Below are 16,077 nucleotides of genomic sequence, written 5' to 3'. Positions count from 1 at the left end.
GAGGACGGGATAATAGACGAGCGGACGGGATAATAGACGAGCGGAGAGAGGACGGGAGAATAGAGGAGCGGAGAGAGGACGGGAGAATAAAGGTGCAGAGAGAGGAGGGGAGAATAGAGGTGCGGAGAGGACGGGAGAATAGAGGAGCGGACGGGATAATAGAGGAGAGGAGAGAGGACGGGAGAATAGAGGAGCGGAGAGAGGACGGGAGAATAGAGGAGCGGAGAGAGGACGGGAGAATAGAGGAGCGGAGAGAGGACGGGAGAATAGAGGAGCGGAGAGAGGACGGGAGAATAGAGGAGCGGAGAGGAGAGGACGGGGGAATAGAGGTGCGGAGAGGAGAGGACGGGGGAATAGAGGTGCGGAGAGGAGAGGACGGGGGAATAGAGGTGCGGAGAGGATGGGAGAATAGAGGTGCGGAGAGGACGGGAGAATAGAGGAGCGGAGAGGACGGGAGAATAGAGGAGCGGAGAGGACGGGAGAATAGAGGAGCGGAGAGGACGGGAGAATAGAGGAGCGGAGAGGACGGGAGAATAGAGGTGAGGAGAGGACGGGAGCGGAGAGGACGGGAGAATAGAGGACGGGAGAATAGAGGAGCGGACGGGATAATAAAGGAGAGGACGGGATAATAGACGAGCGGACGGGATAATAGAGGAGAGGAGAGAGGACGGGAGAATAGAGGAGCTGAGAGAGGACGGGAGAATAGAGGAGAAGACGGGAGAATAGAGGAGAAGACGGGAGAATAGAGGAGCGGAGAGGACGGGAGAATAGAGGAGAAGACGGGAGAATAGAGGAGCGGAGAAGACGGGAGAATAGAGGTGCGGAGAGGACGGGAGAATAGAGGTGCGGAGAGGACGGGAGAATAGAGGTGCGGAGAGGACGGGAGAATAGAGGTGCGGAGAGGACGGGAGAATAGAGGTGCGGAGAGGACGGGAGAATAGAGGTGCGGAGAGGACGGGAGAATAGAGGTGCGGAGAGGACGGGAGAATAGAGGTGCGGAGAGGACGGGAGAATAGAGGTGCGGAGAGGACGGGAGAATAGAGGTGCGGAGAGGACGGGATAATAGACGAGCGGACGGGATAATAGACGAGCGGACGGGAGAATAGACGAGCAGACGGGATAATAGACGAGCGGACGGGATAATAGAGGACGGGAGAATAGACGAGCGGACGGGATAATAGAGGACGGGAGAATAGACGAGCGGACGGGATAATAGAGGACGGGAGAATAGACGAGCGGACGGGATAATAGAGGACGGGAGAATAGACGAGCGGACGGGATAATAGACGAGCGGACGGGATAATAGACGAGCGGACGGGATAATAGAGGACGGGAGAATAGACGAGCGGACGGGATAATAGAGGAGCGGACGGGATAATAGAGGAGCGGACGGGATAATAGAGGAGCGGACGGGATAATAGAGGAGCGGACGGGATAATAGAGGAGAGGACGGGATAATAGAGGAGAGGACGGGATAATAGAGGAGAGGACGGGATAATAGAGGAGAGGACGGGATAATAGAGGAGAGGACGGGATAATAGAGGAGAGGACGGGATAATAGAGGAGAGGACGGGATAATGGAGGAGAGGACGGGATAATAGAGGAGAGGACGGGAGAATAGAGGAGAGGACGGGAGAATAGAGGAGAGGACGGGAGAATAGAGGAGAGGACGGGAGAATAGAGGAGAGGACGGGAGAATAGAGGACAGGAGAAAAAGGACAACAGGAGAGGAGAGAGGAGAGGACGGGATAATAGAGGAGCGGACGGGAGAATAGAGGAGCGGACGGGATAATAGAGGAGCGGACGGGAGAATAGAGGAGCGGACGGGAGAATAGAGGAGCAGACGGGAGAATAGAGGAGCGGACGGGATAATAGAGGACAGGAGAAAAGGGACAACAGAAGAGGAGAGAGGAGAGGACGGGAGAATAGACGAGCGGACAAGAGAATAGAGGACGGGAGAATAGACGAGAGGACGGGATAATAGACGAGCGGACGGGATAATAGACGAGCGGAGAGAGGACGGGAGAATAGACGAGCGGACGGGATAATAGACGAGCGGACGGGATAATAGAGGAGATGACGGGATAATAGAGGAGCGGACGGGATAATAGAGGAGATGACGGGATAATAGAGGAGATGACGGGAGAATAGACGAGCGGACGGGATAAGAGACGAGCGGACGGGATAATAGAGGAGATGACGGGAGAATAGACGAGCGGACGGGATAATAGACGAGCGGACGGGATAATAGACGAGCGGACGGGATAATAGACGAGCGGACGGGATAATAGACGAGCGGACGGGATAATAGACGAGCGGACGGGATAATAGACGAGCGGACGGGATAATAGACGAGCGGACGGGATAATAGTCGAGCGGACGGGATAATAGACGAGCGGACGGGATAATAGATGAGATGACGGGATAATAGTCGAGCGGACGGGATAATAGACGAGCGGACGGGATAATAGAGGAGATGACGGGATAATAGTCGAGCGGACGGGATAATAGACGAGCGGACGGGATAATAGAGGACGGGATAATAGACTAGAGGACGGGATAATAGAGGAGCGGACGGGATAATAGAGGAGCGGACGGGATAATATACGAGCGGACGGGATAATAGAGGAGCGGACGGGATAATAGAGGAGCGGAGAGAGGACGGGAGAATAGACGAGCGGACGGGATAATAGAGGAGCGGACGGGATAATAGAGGAGCGGAGAGAGGACGGGATAATAGACGAGCGGACGGGATAATAGAGGACGGGATAATAGACTAGAGGACGGGATAATAGAGGAGCGGACGGGATAATATAAGAGCGGACGGGATAATAGAGGAGCGGACGGGATAATAGAGGAGCGGAGAGAGGACGGGAGAATAGAGGACGGGAGAATAGACGAGCGGACGGGATAATAGACGAGCGGACGGGATAATAGAGCAGCGGACGGGATAATAGAGGAGCGGAGAGAGGACGGGAGAATAGAGGACGGGAGAATAGACGAGCGGACGGGATAATAGACGAGAGGACGGGATAATAGACGAGCGGACGGGAGAATAGAGGACGGGAGAATAGAGGACGGGATAATAGACGAGCGGACGGGAGAATAGAGGACGGGAGAATAGATGAGCGGACGGGATAATAGACGAGAGGACGGGATAATAGACGAGCGGACGGGAGAATAGAGGACAGGAGAATAGACGAGAGGACGGGATAATAGACGAGCGGACGGGATAATAGAGGACGGGATAATAGACTAGAGGACGGGATAATAGAGGAGCGGACGGGATAATAGACGAGAGGACGGGATAATAGACGACGGGATAATAGACGAGCGGACGGGATAATAGAGGACGGGAGAATAGACGAGCGGACGGGATAATAGACGAGCGGACGGGATAATAGACGAGCGGACGGGATAATAGAGGACGGGAGAATAGACGAGCGGACGGGATAATAGAGGAGCGGACGGGATAATAGAGGAGCGGACGGGATAATAGAGGAGCGGACGGGATAATAGAGGAGAGGACGGGATAATAGAGGAGAGGACGGGATAATAGAGGAGAGGACGGGATAATAGAGGAGAGGACGGGATAATGGAGGAGAGGACGGGATAATAGAGGAGAGGACGGGAGAATAGAGGAGAGGACGGGAGAATAGAGGAGAGGACGGGAGAATAGAGGAGAGGACGGGAGAATAGAGGACAGGAGAAAAAGGACAACAGGAGAGGAGAGAGGAGAGGACGGGATAATAGAGGAGCGGACGGGAGAATAGAGGAGCGGACGGGATAATAGAGGAGCGGACGGGAGAATAGAGGAGCGGACGGGAGAATAGAGGAGCAGACGGGAGAATAGAGGAGCGGACGGGATAATAGAGGACAGGAGAAAAAGGACAACAGAAGAGGAGAGAGGAGAGGACGGGAGAATAGACGAGCGGACAAGAGAATAGAGGACGGGAGAATAGACGAGAGGACGGGATAATAGACGAGCGGACGGGATAATAGACGAGCGGAGAGAGGACGGGAGAATAGACGAGCGGACGGGATAATAGACGAGCGGACGGGATAATAGAGGAGATGACGGGATGATAGAGAAGCGGACGAGATAATAGAGGAGATGACGGGATAATAGAGGAGATGACGGGAGAATAGACGAGCGGACGGGATAAGAGACGAGCGGACGGGATAATAGAGGAGATGACGGGAGAATAGACGAGCGGACGGGATAATAGACGAGCGGACGGGATAATAGACGAGCGGACGGGATAATAGACGAGCGGACGGGATAATAGACGAGCGGACGGGATAATAGACGAGCGGACGGGATAATAGACGAGCGGACGGGATAATAGACGAGCGGACGGGATAATAGTCGAGCGGACGGGATAATAGACGAGCGGACGGGATAATAGATGAGATGACGGGATAATAGTCGAGCGGACGGGATAATAGACGAGCGGACGGGATAATAGAGGAGATGACGGGATAATAGTCGAGCGGACGGGATAATAGACGAGCGGACGGGATAATAGACTAGAGGACGGGATAATAGAGGAGCGGACGGGATAATAGAGGAGCGGACGGGATAATATACGAGCGGACGGGATAATAGAGGAGCGGACGGGATAATAGAGGAGCGGAGAGAGGACGGGAGAATAGACGAGCGGACGGGATAATAGAGGAGCGGACGGGATAATAGAGGAGCGGAGAGAGGACGGGATAATAGACGAGCGGACGGGATAATAGAGGACGGGATAATAGACTAGAGGACGGGATAATAGAGGAGCGGACGGGATAATATACGAGCGGACGGGATAATAGAGGAGCGGACGGGATAATAGAGGAGCGGAGAGAGGACGGGAGAATAGAGGACGGGAGAATAGACGAGCGGACGGGATAATAGACGAGCGGACGGGATAATAGAGCAGCGGACGGGATAATAGAGGAGCGGAGAGAGGACGGGAGAATAGAGGACGGGAGAATAGACGAGCGGACGGGATAATAGACGAGAGGACGGGATAATAGACGAGAGGACGGGATAATAGACGAGCGGACGGGAGAATAGAGGACGGGAGAATAGATGAGCGGACGGGATAATAGACGAGAGGACGGGATAATAGACGAGCGGACGGGAGAATAGACGAGAGGACGGGATAATAGACGAGCGGACGGGAGAATAGAGGACAGGAGAATAGACGAGAGGACGGGATAATAGACGAGCGGACGGGATAATAGAGGACGGGATAATAGACTAGAGGACGGGATAATAGAGGAGCGGACGGGATAATAGACGAGAGGACGGGATAATAGACGACGGGATAATAGACGAGCGGACGGGATAATAGACGAGCGGACGGGATAATAGACGAGCGGACGGGATAATAGACGAGCGGACGGGATAATAGAGGAGAGGACGGGATAATAGAGGAGAGGACGGGATAATAGACGAGCGGACGGGATAATAGAGGAGAGGACGGGATAATAGACGAGCGGACGGGATAATAGACGAGCGGACGGGATAATAGACGAGCGGACGGGATAATAGAGGACGGGATAATAGACGAGAGGACGGGATAATAGACGAGCGGACGGGATAATAGACGAGCGGACGGGAGAATAGAGGAGCGGACGGGAGAATAGAGGAGCGGACGGGATAATAGAGGACGGGAGAATAGAGGAGCGGACGGGATAATAGACGAGCGGATGGGATAATAGAGGACGGGAGAATAGACGAGCGGACGGGATAATAGACGAGAGGACGGGATAATAGACGAGCGGACGGGATAATAGACGAGCGGACGGGATAATAGACGAGCAGACGGGATAATAGACGAGCAGACGGGATAATAGACGAGCAGACGGGATAATAGACGAGCAGACGGGATAATAGACGAGCAGACGGGATAATAGACGAGCAGACGGGATAATAGACGAGCAGACGGGATAATAGACGAGCGGACGGGATAATAGAGGAGCCGACGGGATAATAGAGGAGCGGAGAGAGGACGGGATAATAGAGGACGGGATAATAGAGGATGGGATAATAGACGAGCGGACGGGATAATAGAGGACGGGATAATAGACGAGCGGACGGGATAATAGACGAGCGGACGGGATAATAGAGGAGCGGACGGGATAATAGAGGAGCGGACGGGATAATAGAGGAGCGGACGGGATAATAGAGGAGCGGACGGAATAATAGAGGAGAGGACGGGAGAATAGAGGAGAGGACGGGATAATAGACGAGCGGACGGGATAATAGACGAGCGGACGGGATAATAGACGAGCGGACGGGATAATAGAGGACGGGATAATAGACGAGAGGACGGGATAATAGACGAGCGGACGGGATAATAGACGAGCGGACGGGAGAATAGAGGAGCGGACGGGAGAATAGAGGAGCGGACGGGATAATAGAGGACGGGAGAATAGAGGAGCGGACGGGATAATAGACGAGCGGATGGGATAATAGAGGACGGGAGAATAGACGAGCGGATGGGATAATAGACGAGAGGACGGGATAATAGACGAGCGGACGGGATAATAGACGAGCGGACGGGATAATAGACGAGCGGACGGGATAATAGACGAGCAGACGGGATAATAGACGAGCAGACGGGATAATAGACGAGCGGACGGGATAATAGAGGAGCCGACGGGATAATAGAGGAGCGGAGAGAGGACGGGATAATAGAGGATGGGATAATAGAGGATGGGATAATAGACGAGCGGACGGGATAATAGAGGACGGGATAATAGATGAGCGGACGGGATAATAGACGAGCGGACGGGATAATAGAGGAGCGGACGGGATAATAGAGGAGCGGACGGGATAATAGAGGAGCGGACGGGATAATAGAGGAGCGGACGGGATAATAGAGGAGAGGACGGGAGAATAGAGGAGAGGACGGGAGAATAGAGGAGAGGACGGGAGAATAGAGGACAGGAGAAAAAGGACAACAGGAGAGGAGAGAGGAGAGGACAGGAGTATCGAGGAGGAAGAGGAGAGGACGTGAGAATAGAGGATAAAGGAAAAGAGAAAAGAAGAGGGGAGTGAGGGAGGAAGGAGGAAGAGGGAGGAGAGAGAAGGGGCAATACTGGTGAGAGTCCTACTACAGTAGTTCTGAGAATCCAGCCATGACTACACACAGCCTATCAAGGGCCAAACACACATGCACAAACACACAATATTGCAAGTAGTACTGAACCTATCCCCAGGTGTGTGTTGATGGATGCGTAGCGCGCGGTGCCGGTCAGGTTCTTGTTCTCGCGGTAGGGGATGTGCTGATGTGTGCGGGCGTCGCGGTACTTCTTGGCCAGGCCAAAGTCGATGATGTACACCAGGTTGCCCTTCTTGCCCAGGCCCATCAGGAAGTTGTCAGGCTTCACATCTCTGTGGATGAAGTTCTTAGAGTGGATGTACTCAATCCGGCTGATCTGGAGGAGAGAGGAGGGGAGAAAGTGGGGAAGGGTAGGAGAGAGGGAATGTTGACTATCATCAGTTCCAGTTCTTGATTAAATCCACTAACGTTATACACCGAGTGTCTTTCCATGACAGAATGACCAGGTGAAAGCCATGTTCCCTTATTGATGTCACCTGTTAAATCCACTTCAAATCAGTGTAGATGAAGGGGAGGAGTCAGGTTAGAGAAGGATTTTAAGCCTTTGAACGGTGCTTTTGAACGGGGTATGGTAGTAGGTACAAGGTGCACCGGTTTGAGAGGGTCAAGAGCGGCAATGTTGCTGGGTTTTTGATGCTAAATAGTTTCCTGTGTGTATCAAGAAGGGTCAACCACCCAAAGGACATCCAGCCAACTTGCCACAACCGTTGGAAGCCATTGAATCAACATGTAGAGGCTGTTCTGAGGGCAAAAGGGGATGCAACTTAATATTAGGAATGTGTACAGTGCCTTGCGAAAGTATTCGGCCCCCTTGAACTTTGCGACCTTTTGCCACATTTCAGGCTTCAAACATAAAGATATAAAACTGTATTTTTTTGTGAAGAATCAACAACAAGTGGGACACAATCATGAAGTGGAACGACATTTATTGGATATTTCAAACTTTTTTAACAAATCAAAAACTGAAAAATTGGGCGTGCAAAATTATTCAGCCCCTTTACTTTCAGTGCAGCAAACTCTCTCCAGAAGTTCAGTGAGGATCTCTGAATGATCCAATGTTGACCTAAATGACTAATGATGATAAATACAATCCACCTGTGTGTAATCAAGTCTCCGTATAAATGCACCTGCACTGTGATAGTCTCAGAGGTCCGTTAAAAGCGCAGAGAGCATCATGAAGAACAAGGAACACACCAGGCAGGTCCGAGATACTGTTGTGAAGAAGTTTAAAGCCGGATTTGGATACAAAAATATTTCCCAAGCTTTAAACATCCCAAGGAGCACTGTGCAAGAGATAATATTGAAATGGAAGGAGTATCGGACCACTGCAAATCTACCAAGACCTGGCCGTCCCTCTAAACTTTCAGCTCATACAAGGAGAAGACTGATCAGAGATGCAGCCAAGAGGCCCATGATCACTCTGGATGAACTGCAGAGATCTACAGCTGAGGTGGGAGACTCTGTCCATAGGACAACAATCAGTCGTATATTGCACAAATCTGGCCTTTATGGAAGAGTGGCAAGAAGAAAGACATTTCTTAAAGATATCCATAAAAAGTGTTGTTTAAAGTTTGCCACAAGCCACCTGGGAGATACACCAAACATGTGGAAGAAGGTGCTCTGGTCAGATGAAACCAAAATTGAACTTTTTGGCAACAATGCAAAACGTTATGTTTGGCGTAAAAGCAACACAGCTGAACACACCATCCCCACTGTCAAACATGGTGGTGGCAGCATCATGGTTTGGGCCTGCTTTTCTTCAGCAGGGACAGGGAAGATGGTTAAAATTGATGGGAAGATGGATGGAGCCAAATACAGGACCATTCTGGAAGGAAACCTGATGGAGTCTGCAAAAGACCTGAGACTGGGACGGAGATTTGTCTTCCAACAAGACAATGATCCAAAACATAAAGCAAAATCTACAATGGAATGGTTCAAAAATAAACATATCCAGGTGTTAGAATGGCCAAGTCAAAGTCCAGACCTGAATCCAATCAAGAATCTGTGGAAAGAACTGAAAACTGCTGTTCACAAATGCTCTCCATCCAACCTCACTGAGCTTGAGCTGTTTTGCAAGGAGGAATGGGAAAAAATGTCAGTCTCTCGATGTGCAAAACTGATGGAGACATACCCCAAGCGACTTACAGCTGTAATCGCAGCAAAAGGTGGCGCTACAAAGTATTAACTTAAGGGGGCTGAATAATTTTGCACGCCCAATTTTTCAGTTTTTGATTTGTTAAAGTTTGAAATATCCAATAAATGTCGTTCCACTTCATGATTGTGTCCCACTTGTTGTTGATTCTTCACAAAAAAATACAGTTTTATATCTTTATGTTTGAAGCCTGAAATGTGGCAAAAGGTCGCAAAGTTCAAGGGGGCCGAATACTTTCGCAAGGCACTGTACCTAATGTTTTGTACACTCAGTGTATATAATCAAGGGAAAATGAAAATGCCATCTCAATAAATCTTAAAGATTAACCAATAAACCATATGATATGATAAAAAGGTGGAGGAGATGGAGGAAAATGCCTTTCCTAAACTAACACTCACACTTGGCTTTTCCCCTCTAACCTTGTTGATAACTACTTAATTGAGAAATAATGTACTTACTGTGACTGCGATGTGGTTGTCCCACCTGGCTATCCTACTAACTGTAAGTGGCTCTGGATAAGAGCGTCTGCTAAATGACTCAAATGTAAATGTGATGATGAGGAAGAGGAGTTGTGCTGTACCATCTGGTCAGCCAGCAGCAGGACAGTCTTGAGGCTGAACTTGCGGGAGCAGAAGTTGAACAGGTCCTCCAGACTGGGGCCTAGCAGCTCCATCACCATCACGTTGTAGTCTCCCTCTGCTCCACACCACTTTATGGACGGGATGCCCACTGTAAGGAATGGAAGGAGAGAGTGATTTATAAGGATGCCCACTGTAAGGAATGAAGGTGAGAGTGATTTATAAGGATGCCCACTGTAAGGAATGAAGGTGAGAGTGATTTATAAGGATGCCCACTGTAAGGAATGAAGGTGAGAGAGTGATTTATAAGGATGCCCACTGTAAGGAAAGAAGGTGAGAGTGATTTATAAGGATGCCCACTGTAAGGAATGAAGGTGAGAGAGTGATTTATAAGGATGCCCACTGTAAGGAATGAAGGTGAGAGAGTGATTTATAAGGATGCCCACTGTAGGGAAAGGAAGGGAGAGAGTGATTTACAGTGCATTCGGGAAGTATTCAGACCCCTTGACTTTTTCCACATTTTGTTACGTTACAGCATTATTCTAAAATTAATTTAATTGTTTACCCCCCTCAATCTACACACAATACCACATAATGGCAATTTTTAAACATTTTTAAAGGGAAATATTGCATACAGTTGAAGTCGGAAGTTTACTTGCAGTGAGGGAAAAAAGTATTTGATCCCCTGCTGATTTTGTACGTTTTCCCACTGACAAAGAAATGATCAGTCTATCATTTTAATGGTAGGTTTATTTGAACAGTGAGAGACAGAATAACAACAAAATCCAGAAAAACGCATGTCGAAAATGTTAAATTGATTTGCATGTGAGGAAAATAAGTACAGTGGGGCAAAAAAGTATTTAGTCAGCCACCGATTGTGCAAGTTCTCCCACTTAAAAAGATGAGGCCTGTAATTTTCATCATGGGTACACTTCAACTATGACAGACAGAATGAGAAGAAAAAAAATCCAGAAAATCACATTGCAGGATTTTTAATGAATTTATTTGCAAATATGGTGGCAAATAAGTATTTGGTCACCTACAAACAAGCAAGATCTCTGGCTCTCACAGACCTGTAACTTCTTCTTTAAGAGGCTCCTCTGTCCTCCACTCGTTACCTGTATTAATGGCACCTGTTTGAACTTGTTATCAGTATAAAAGACACCTGTCCACAACCTCAAACAGTCACACTCCAAACTCCACTATGGCCAAGACCAAAGAGCTGTCAAAGGACACCAGAAAGAAAATTGTAGACCTGCACCAGGCTGGGACGACTGAATCTGCAATAGGTAAGCAGCTTGGTTTGAAGAAATCCACTGTGGGAGCAATTATTAGGAAATGGAAGACATACAAGACCACTGATAATCTCCACGCAAGATCTCACCCCGTGGGGTCAAAATTATCACAAGAACGGTGAGCAAAAATCCCAGAACCACACGGGGGGACCTAGTGAATGACCTGCAGAGAGCTGGGACCACAGTAACAAAGCTTACCATCAGTAACACACTACGCCGCCAGGGACTCAAATCCTGCAGTGCCAGACGTGTCCCCCTGCTTAAGCCAGTACATGTCCAGGCCCGTCTGAAGTTTGCTAGAGAACATTTGGATGATCCAGAAGAAGATTGGGAGAATGTCATATGGTCAGATCAAACCAAAATATAACTTTTTGGTAAAAACTCAACTCGTTGTGTTTGGAGGACAAAGAATGCTGAGTTGCATCCAAAGAACACCATACCTACTGTGAAGCATGGGGGTGGAAACATCATGCTTTGGGGCTGTTTTTCTGCAAAGGGACCAGGACGACTGATCCGTGTAAAGGAAAGAATGAGTGGGGCCACGTATCGTGAGATTTTGAGTGAAAACCTCCTTCCATCAGCAAGGGCATTGAAGATGAAACGTGGCTGGGTCTTTCAGCATGACAATGATCCCAAACACACCGCCCGGGCAACGAAGGAGTGGCTTCGTAAGAAGCATTTCAAGGTCCTGGAGTGGCCTAGCCAGTCTCCAGATCTCAACCCCATAGAAAATCTTTGGAGGGAGTTGAAAGTCCGTGTTGCCCAGCAACAGCCCCAAAACATCACTGCTCTAGAGGAGATCTGCATGGAGGAATGGGCCAAAATACCAGCAACAGTGTGTGAAAACCTTGTGAAGACTTACAGAAAACGTTTGACCTCTGTTATATACCCTTTGTTGGCAATGACAAAGTATTGAGATAAACTTTTGTTATTGACCAAATACTTATTTTTCCACCATAATTTGCAAATAAATTCATTAAAAATCCTACAATGTGATTTTCTGGATTTTTTTCCCCTCATTTTGTCTGTCATAGTTGAAGTGTACCTATGATGAAAATTATTTTTAAGTGGGAGAACTTGCACAATTGGTGGTTGACTAAATACATTTTTGCCCCACTGTATTTGACCCCTCTGTAAAACATGACTTAGTACTTCGTGGCAAAACCCTTGTTGGCAATCACAGAGGTCAGACGCTTCTTGTAGTTGCCCACCAGGTTTGCACACATCTCAGGAGGGATTTTGTCCCACTCCTCTTTGAAGATCTTCTCCAAGTCATTAAGGTTCCGAGGCTGACGATTGGCAACTCGAACCTTCAGCTGCCTGCACAGATTTTCTATGGGATTAAGGTCTGGAGACTGGCTAGGCCACTCCAGGACCTTAATGCGCTTCTTCTTGAGCCACTCCGTTGTTGCCTTGGCCGTGTGTTTTGGATCATTGTCACTGTCATGACGTTGGCCTGGGGGTAGGTTTATGACAGTCATAAATACCTCTTCCCCCTTTTTCCGCTCTCTACCCTACTGAGGTTACATTCGCAAATCCCTTGGTTAACAGAGAATCTGGGAACATCAGAAGGTGGGGGGAAATGAACTATATTCTGGCAATCCGATCAATTGAACATATGCGGTGGTACTTAATGAATATGATGTCAGTTCAGTTGCCATCTGAGACATTCTTATCAATGATAAGATGACAAACTCTACAGTGGAAAGTCTACACATCAGAATTATTGGATTCACATGGAATTGTTGTTCAATTTAAATGTTTGAATATTAAATTATTTGTGATGGGATGAAATGTGATTTTAGCTTCTAAAATGTGAGATTTGGGTTTTCATAAGGCTCTGCTCAATCAGTGGCCCGCCCCTGTGAAGGGACATGGGCTATAAAACTTTTCAAACACGCCCTCCTCTCCCTTCCTATATAAGCCCTTGACGACAATATAATCTGTTCCGAGGACGACCGTCCTGTCAGAATGGTTCAGATAATAACTACAGAACGAAGCCAACATCAGCGTGAGCTCTGGTTGCAAATGGTATGAACTTTGAACTCTTATTCACTACAGAAGTGATACCTCCTAGCCGTTGAGTTAGCAACAGCAGATGCAAACGAAGGTTAGGAAGGAACAGACAGAGTATCCCGTCTATCACCCAAAGACGTTACTACAACGTATCCAATTGACAATCAGAGACATTCTTCAAAGGACTCGGTTGGGAAGCACAGCTCAGAGTAAATATTTATTGCATTTTCCTTTTCCAAATGGGCGGTCATTTAGAATGCATAAGATACTGTATTTACGATAGCACAGCTTCTCCCTCAGTCTTCCCGTTCTTTCACTCAAACCCAGCCCATTTCCTTTGTGTAACAAGCTGTCATATCTGTTCCGCCCGTTAGGGACGTTTTCCTTTGACGTAATTTGTAATCAAGTTATGATTTAATTATGGGTATGTGTAATTCTATGTGATTAGTTAGGTATTTAGTAAATAAATAATTAAACCCAATTTTGTATTGCTGGTTCAACTTGTTAGCCAAGGTTCGTGAAGATAACCAAGAATTTACAACTTTCAGATGAGACTGAATTAAGATGACGATTAATATTGACTGCTATTGATGTAAAATATTACTAGGTCTTTAAGAGTTTATTCGGAAGATAACAGCTCTATAAATATTATTTTGTGGTGCCCGACTCTCTAGTTAATTACATTTCCATGTTTAGCTCAATCAGGTAATATTAATTAAGGATAAATTATTTTATAGAATAGCATGTCATATCACTTAATCCGGCATAGCCAAAGACACGACATCATGCTGGAATACACATCCACGACCCATTTTCAAGATTTGAAACCTCCTGCGGAAAGGAGGTTCTCAACCAAGATTTGACGGTACATGGCCCCGTCCATCGTCCCTTTGATGTGGTGAAGTTGTCCTGTCCCGTTAGCAGAAAAACACCCCCAAAGCATAATGTTACCACCTCCATGTTTGACGGTGGGTATGGTGTTATTGGGGTCATAGGCAGCATTCCTCCTCCTCCAAACACGGCGAGTTGAGTTGACCACAACACTTTCACCCAGTTGTCCTTTGAATCATTCAGATGTTCATTGGCAAACTTCAGACAGGCATGGATATGTGCTTTCTTGAGCAGGGGGACCTTGCGTGCGCTGCAGGATTTCAGTCCTTCCCGGCGTAGTGTGTTACCAATTGTTTTCTTGGTGACTATGGTCCCAGCTGCCTTGAGATCATTGACAAGATCCTCACATGTAGTTCTGGGCTGATTCCTCACCGTTCTCATGATCATTGCAACTCCACGAAGTGAGATCTTGCATGGGGCCCCAGGCCGAGGGCAATAGACAGTTATTTTGTGTTTCTTCCATTTGCGAATAATCGCACCAACTGTTGTCACCTTCACCAAGCTGCTTAGATATGGTCTTGTAGCCCATTCCAGCCTTGTGTAGGTCTACAATCTTGTCCCTGACATCCTTAGAGAGCTCTTTGGTCTTGGCCATGGTGAAGAGTTTGGAATCTGATTGATTGCTTCTGTGGACAGGTGTCTTTTATACAGGTAACAAACTGAGATTAGGAGCACTCCCCTTAAGAGTGTGCTCCTAATCTCAGCTCTTCCCTCATTAAACTGCAAATCAATTTATAACATTTTTGACATGCGTTCTCCTGGATTTTTTTGTAGTTATTCTGTCTCGCACTGTTCAAATAAACTTACCATTAAAATTAGACTGATAATTTCTTTGTCAGTGGGCAAACGTACAAAATCAGCAGGGGATCAAATACTTTTCCCCCTCACTGTAGGTTGGAGTCATTAAAACTTGTTTTTCAACCACTCCACAAATGTCTTGTTAACAGATTATAGTTTTGGCAAGTCGGTTAGGACACCTACTTTGTGCACGGCATAAGTCATTTTTCCAACAATTGTTTAGACAGATTATTTCACTGTATCACAAGTTTACATACACTAAGTTGACTGTGCCTTTAAACAGCTTGGAAAATTCCAGAAAATGTCATGGCTTTAGAAGCTTCTGATAGGCTAATTGACATCATTTGACTCAATTGGAAGTGTACCTGTGGATGTATTTCAAGGACTGCCTTCAAACTCAGTGCCTCTTTGCTTGACATCATGGGTAAATCAAAAGAAATCAGCCAAGACCAGAAATAAAATTGTAGACCTCCACAAGTCTGGTTCATCCTTGGGAGCAATTTCCAAACACCTGAAGGTACCAAGTTCATCTATACAAACAATAGTACACAAGTATAAACACCATGGGACCACATAGCCGTCATACCGCTCAGGAAGGAGACGGTTTCTGTCTCCTAGAGATTAACGTACTTTGGTGCAAAAAGTGCAAATCAATCCCAGAACAACAGCAAAGGAAACAGGTACAAAAGTATCTATATCCACAGTAAAACAAGTCCTATTTCGACATAACCTGAAAGGCCGATTAGCAAGGAAGAAGCCACTGCTCCAAAACCACCATAAAAAAAGCCAGACTACGGTTTGCAACTGCACATGCGGACAAAGATCGTACTTTTTGGAGAAATGTCCTCTGGTCTGATGAAACAAAAATAGAACTGTTTGGCCATAATGACCATCGTTATGTTTGGAGGAAAAAGGGGGAGGCTTGCAAGCCGAAGAACACCATTCCAACCGTGAAGCCATGGGTGGCAGCATCGTGTTGTGGGGGTGCTTTGCTGCAGGAGGGACTGGTGCACTTCAAAAAATAGATGGCATCATGAGGCGGGAAATTATGTGAATATATTAAAGCAACATCTCAAGATATCAGTCAGGAAGTTAAAGCTTGGTCGCAAATGGGTCTTCCAAATGGATAATGACCCCAAGCATACTTCCAAAGTTGTGGCAAAATGGCTTAAGGACAACCAAGTCAAGGTATTGGAGTGGCCAACACAAAGCCCTGTCCTCAATCCTAT

General features: G+C 47.5%; 1 protein-coding gene across 10 annotated transcripts in view; it reads right to left on the bottom strand.

The window, feature by feature from the left end:
* Nucleotides 1-16,077, bottom strand: part of LOC110502882 (casein kinase I) — a 61,293-nt gene that overhangs the window by 40,804 nt on the left and 4,412 nt on the right. For all 10 annotated transcript variants that reach the window (XR_005039223.1, XR_005039224.1, XR_005039225.1 and 7 more), the window contains 2 exons: nt 9,851-9,999; nt 7,206-7,434 (listed from right to left, as the gene is read on the bottom strand). Coding sequence is in view for 7 of the 10 variants with exons in the window: in XM_036960627.1 (XP_036816522.1) it covers nt 7,206-7,434; nt 9,851-9,999 (378 nt within the window). In the remaining 3 variants the exon portion in view is untranslated. The remainder of the gene's footprint in view (nt 1-7,205; nt 7,435-9,850; nt 10,000-16,077) is intronic.

The sequence above is a fragment of the Oncorhynchus mykiss genome, chromosome 23 (genome assembly GCF_013265735.2).
Source record: "Oncorhynchus mykiss isolate Arlee chromosome 23, USDA_OmykA_1.1, whole genome shotgun sequence".
Taxonomy (NCBI): domain Eukaryota; kingdom Metazoa; phylum Chordata; class Actinopteri; order Salmoniformes; family Salmonidae; genus Oncorhynchus; species Oncorhynchus mykiss.
The sequence above is the reverse complement of the archived record's forward strand: the minus strand, read 5'-3'. Positions and strand labels throughout refer to the sequence as shown.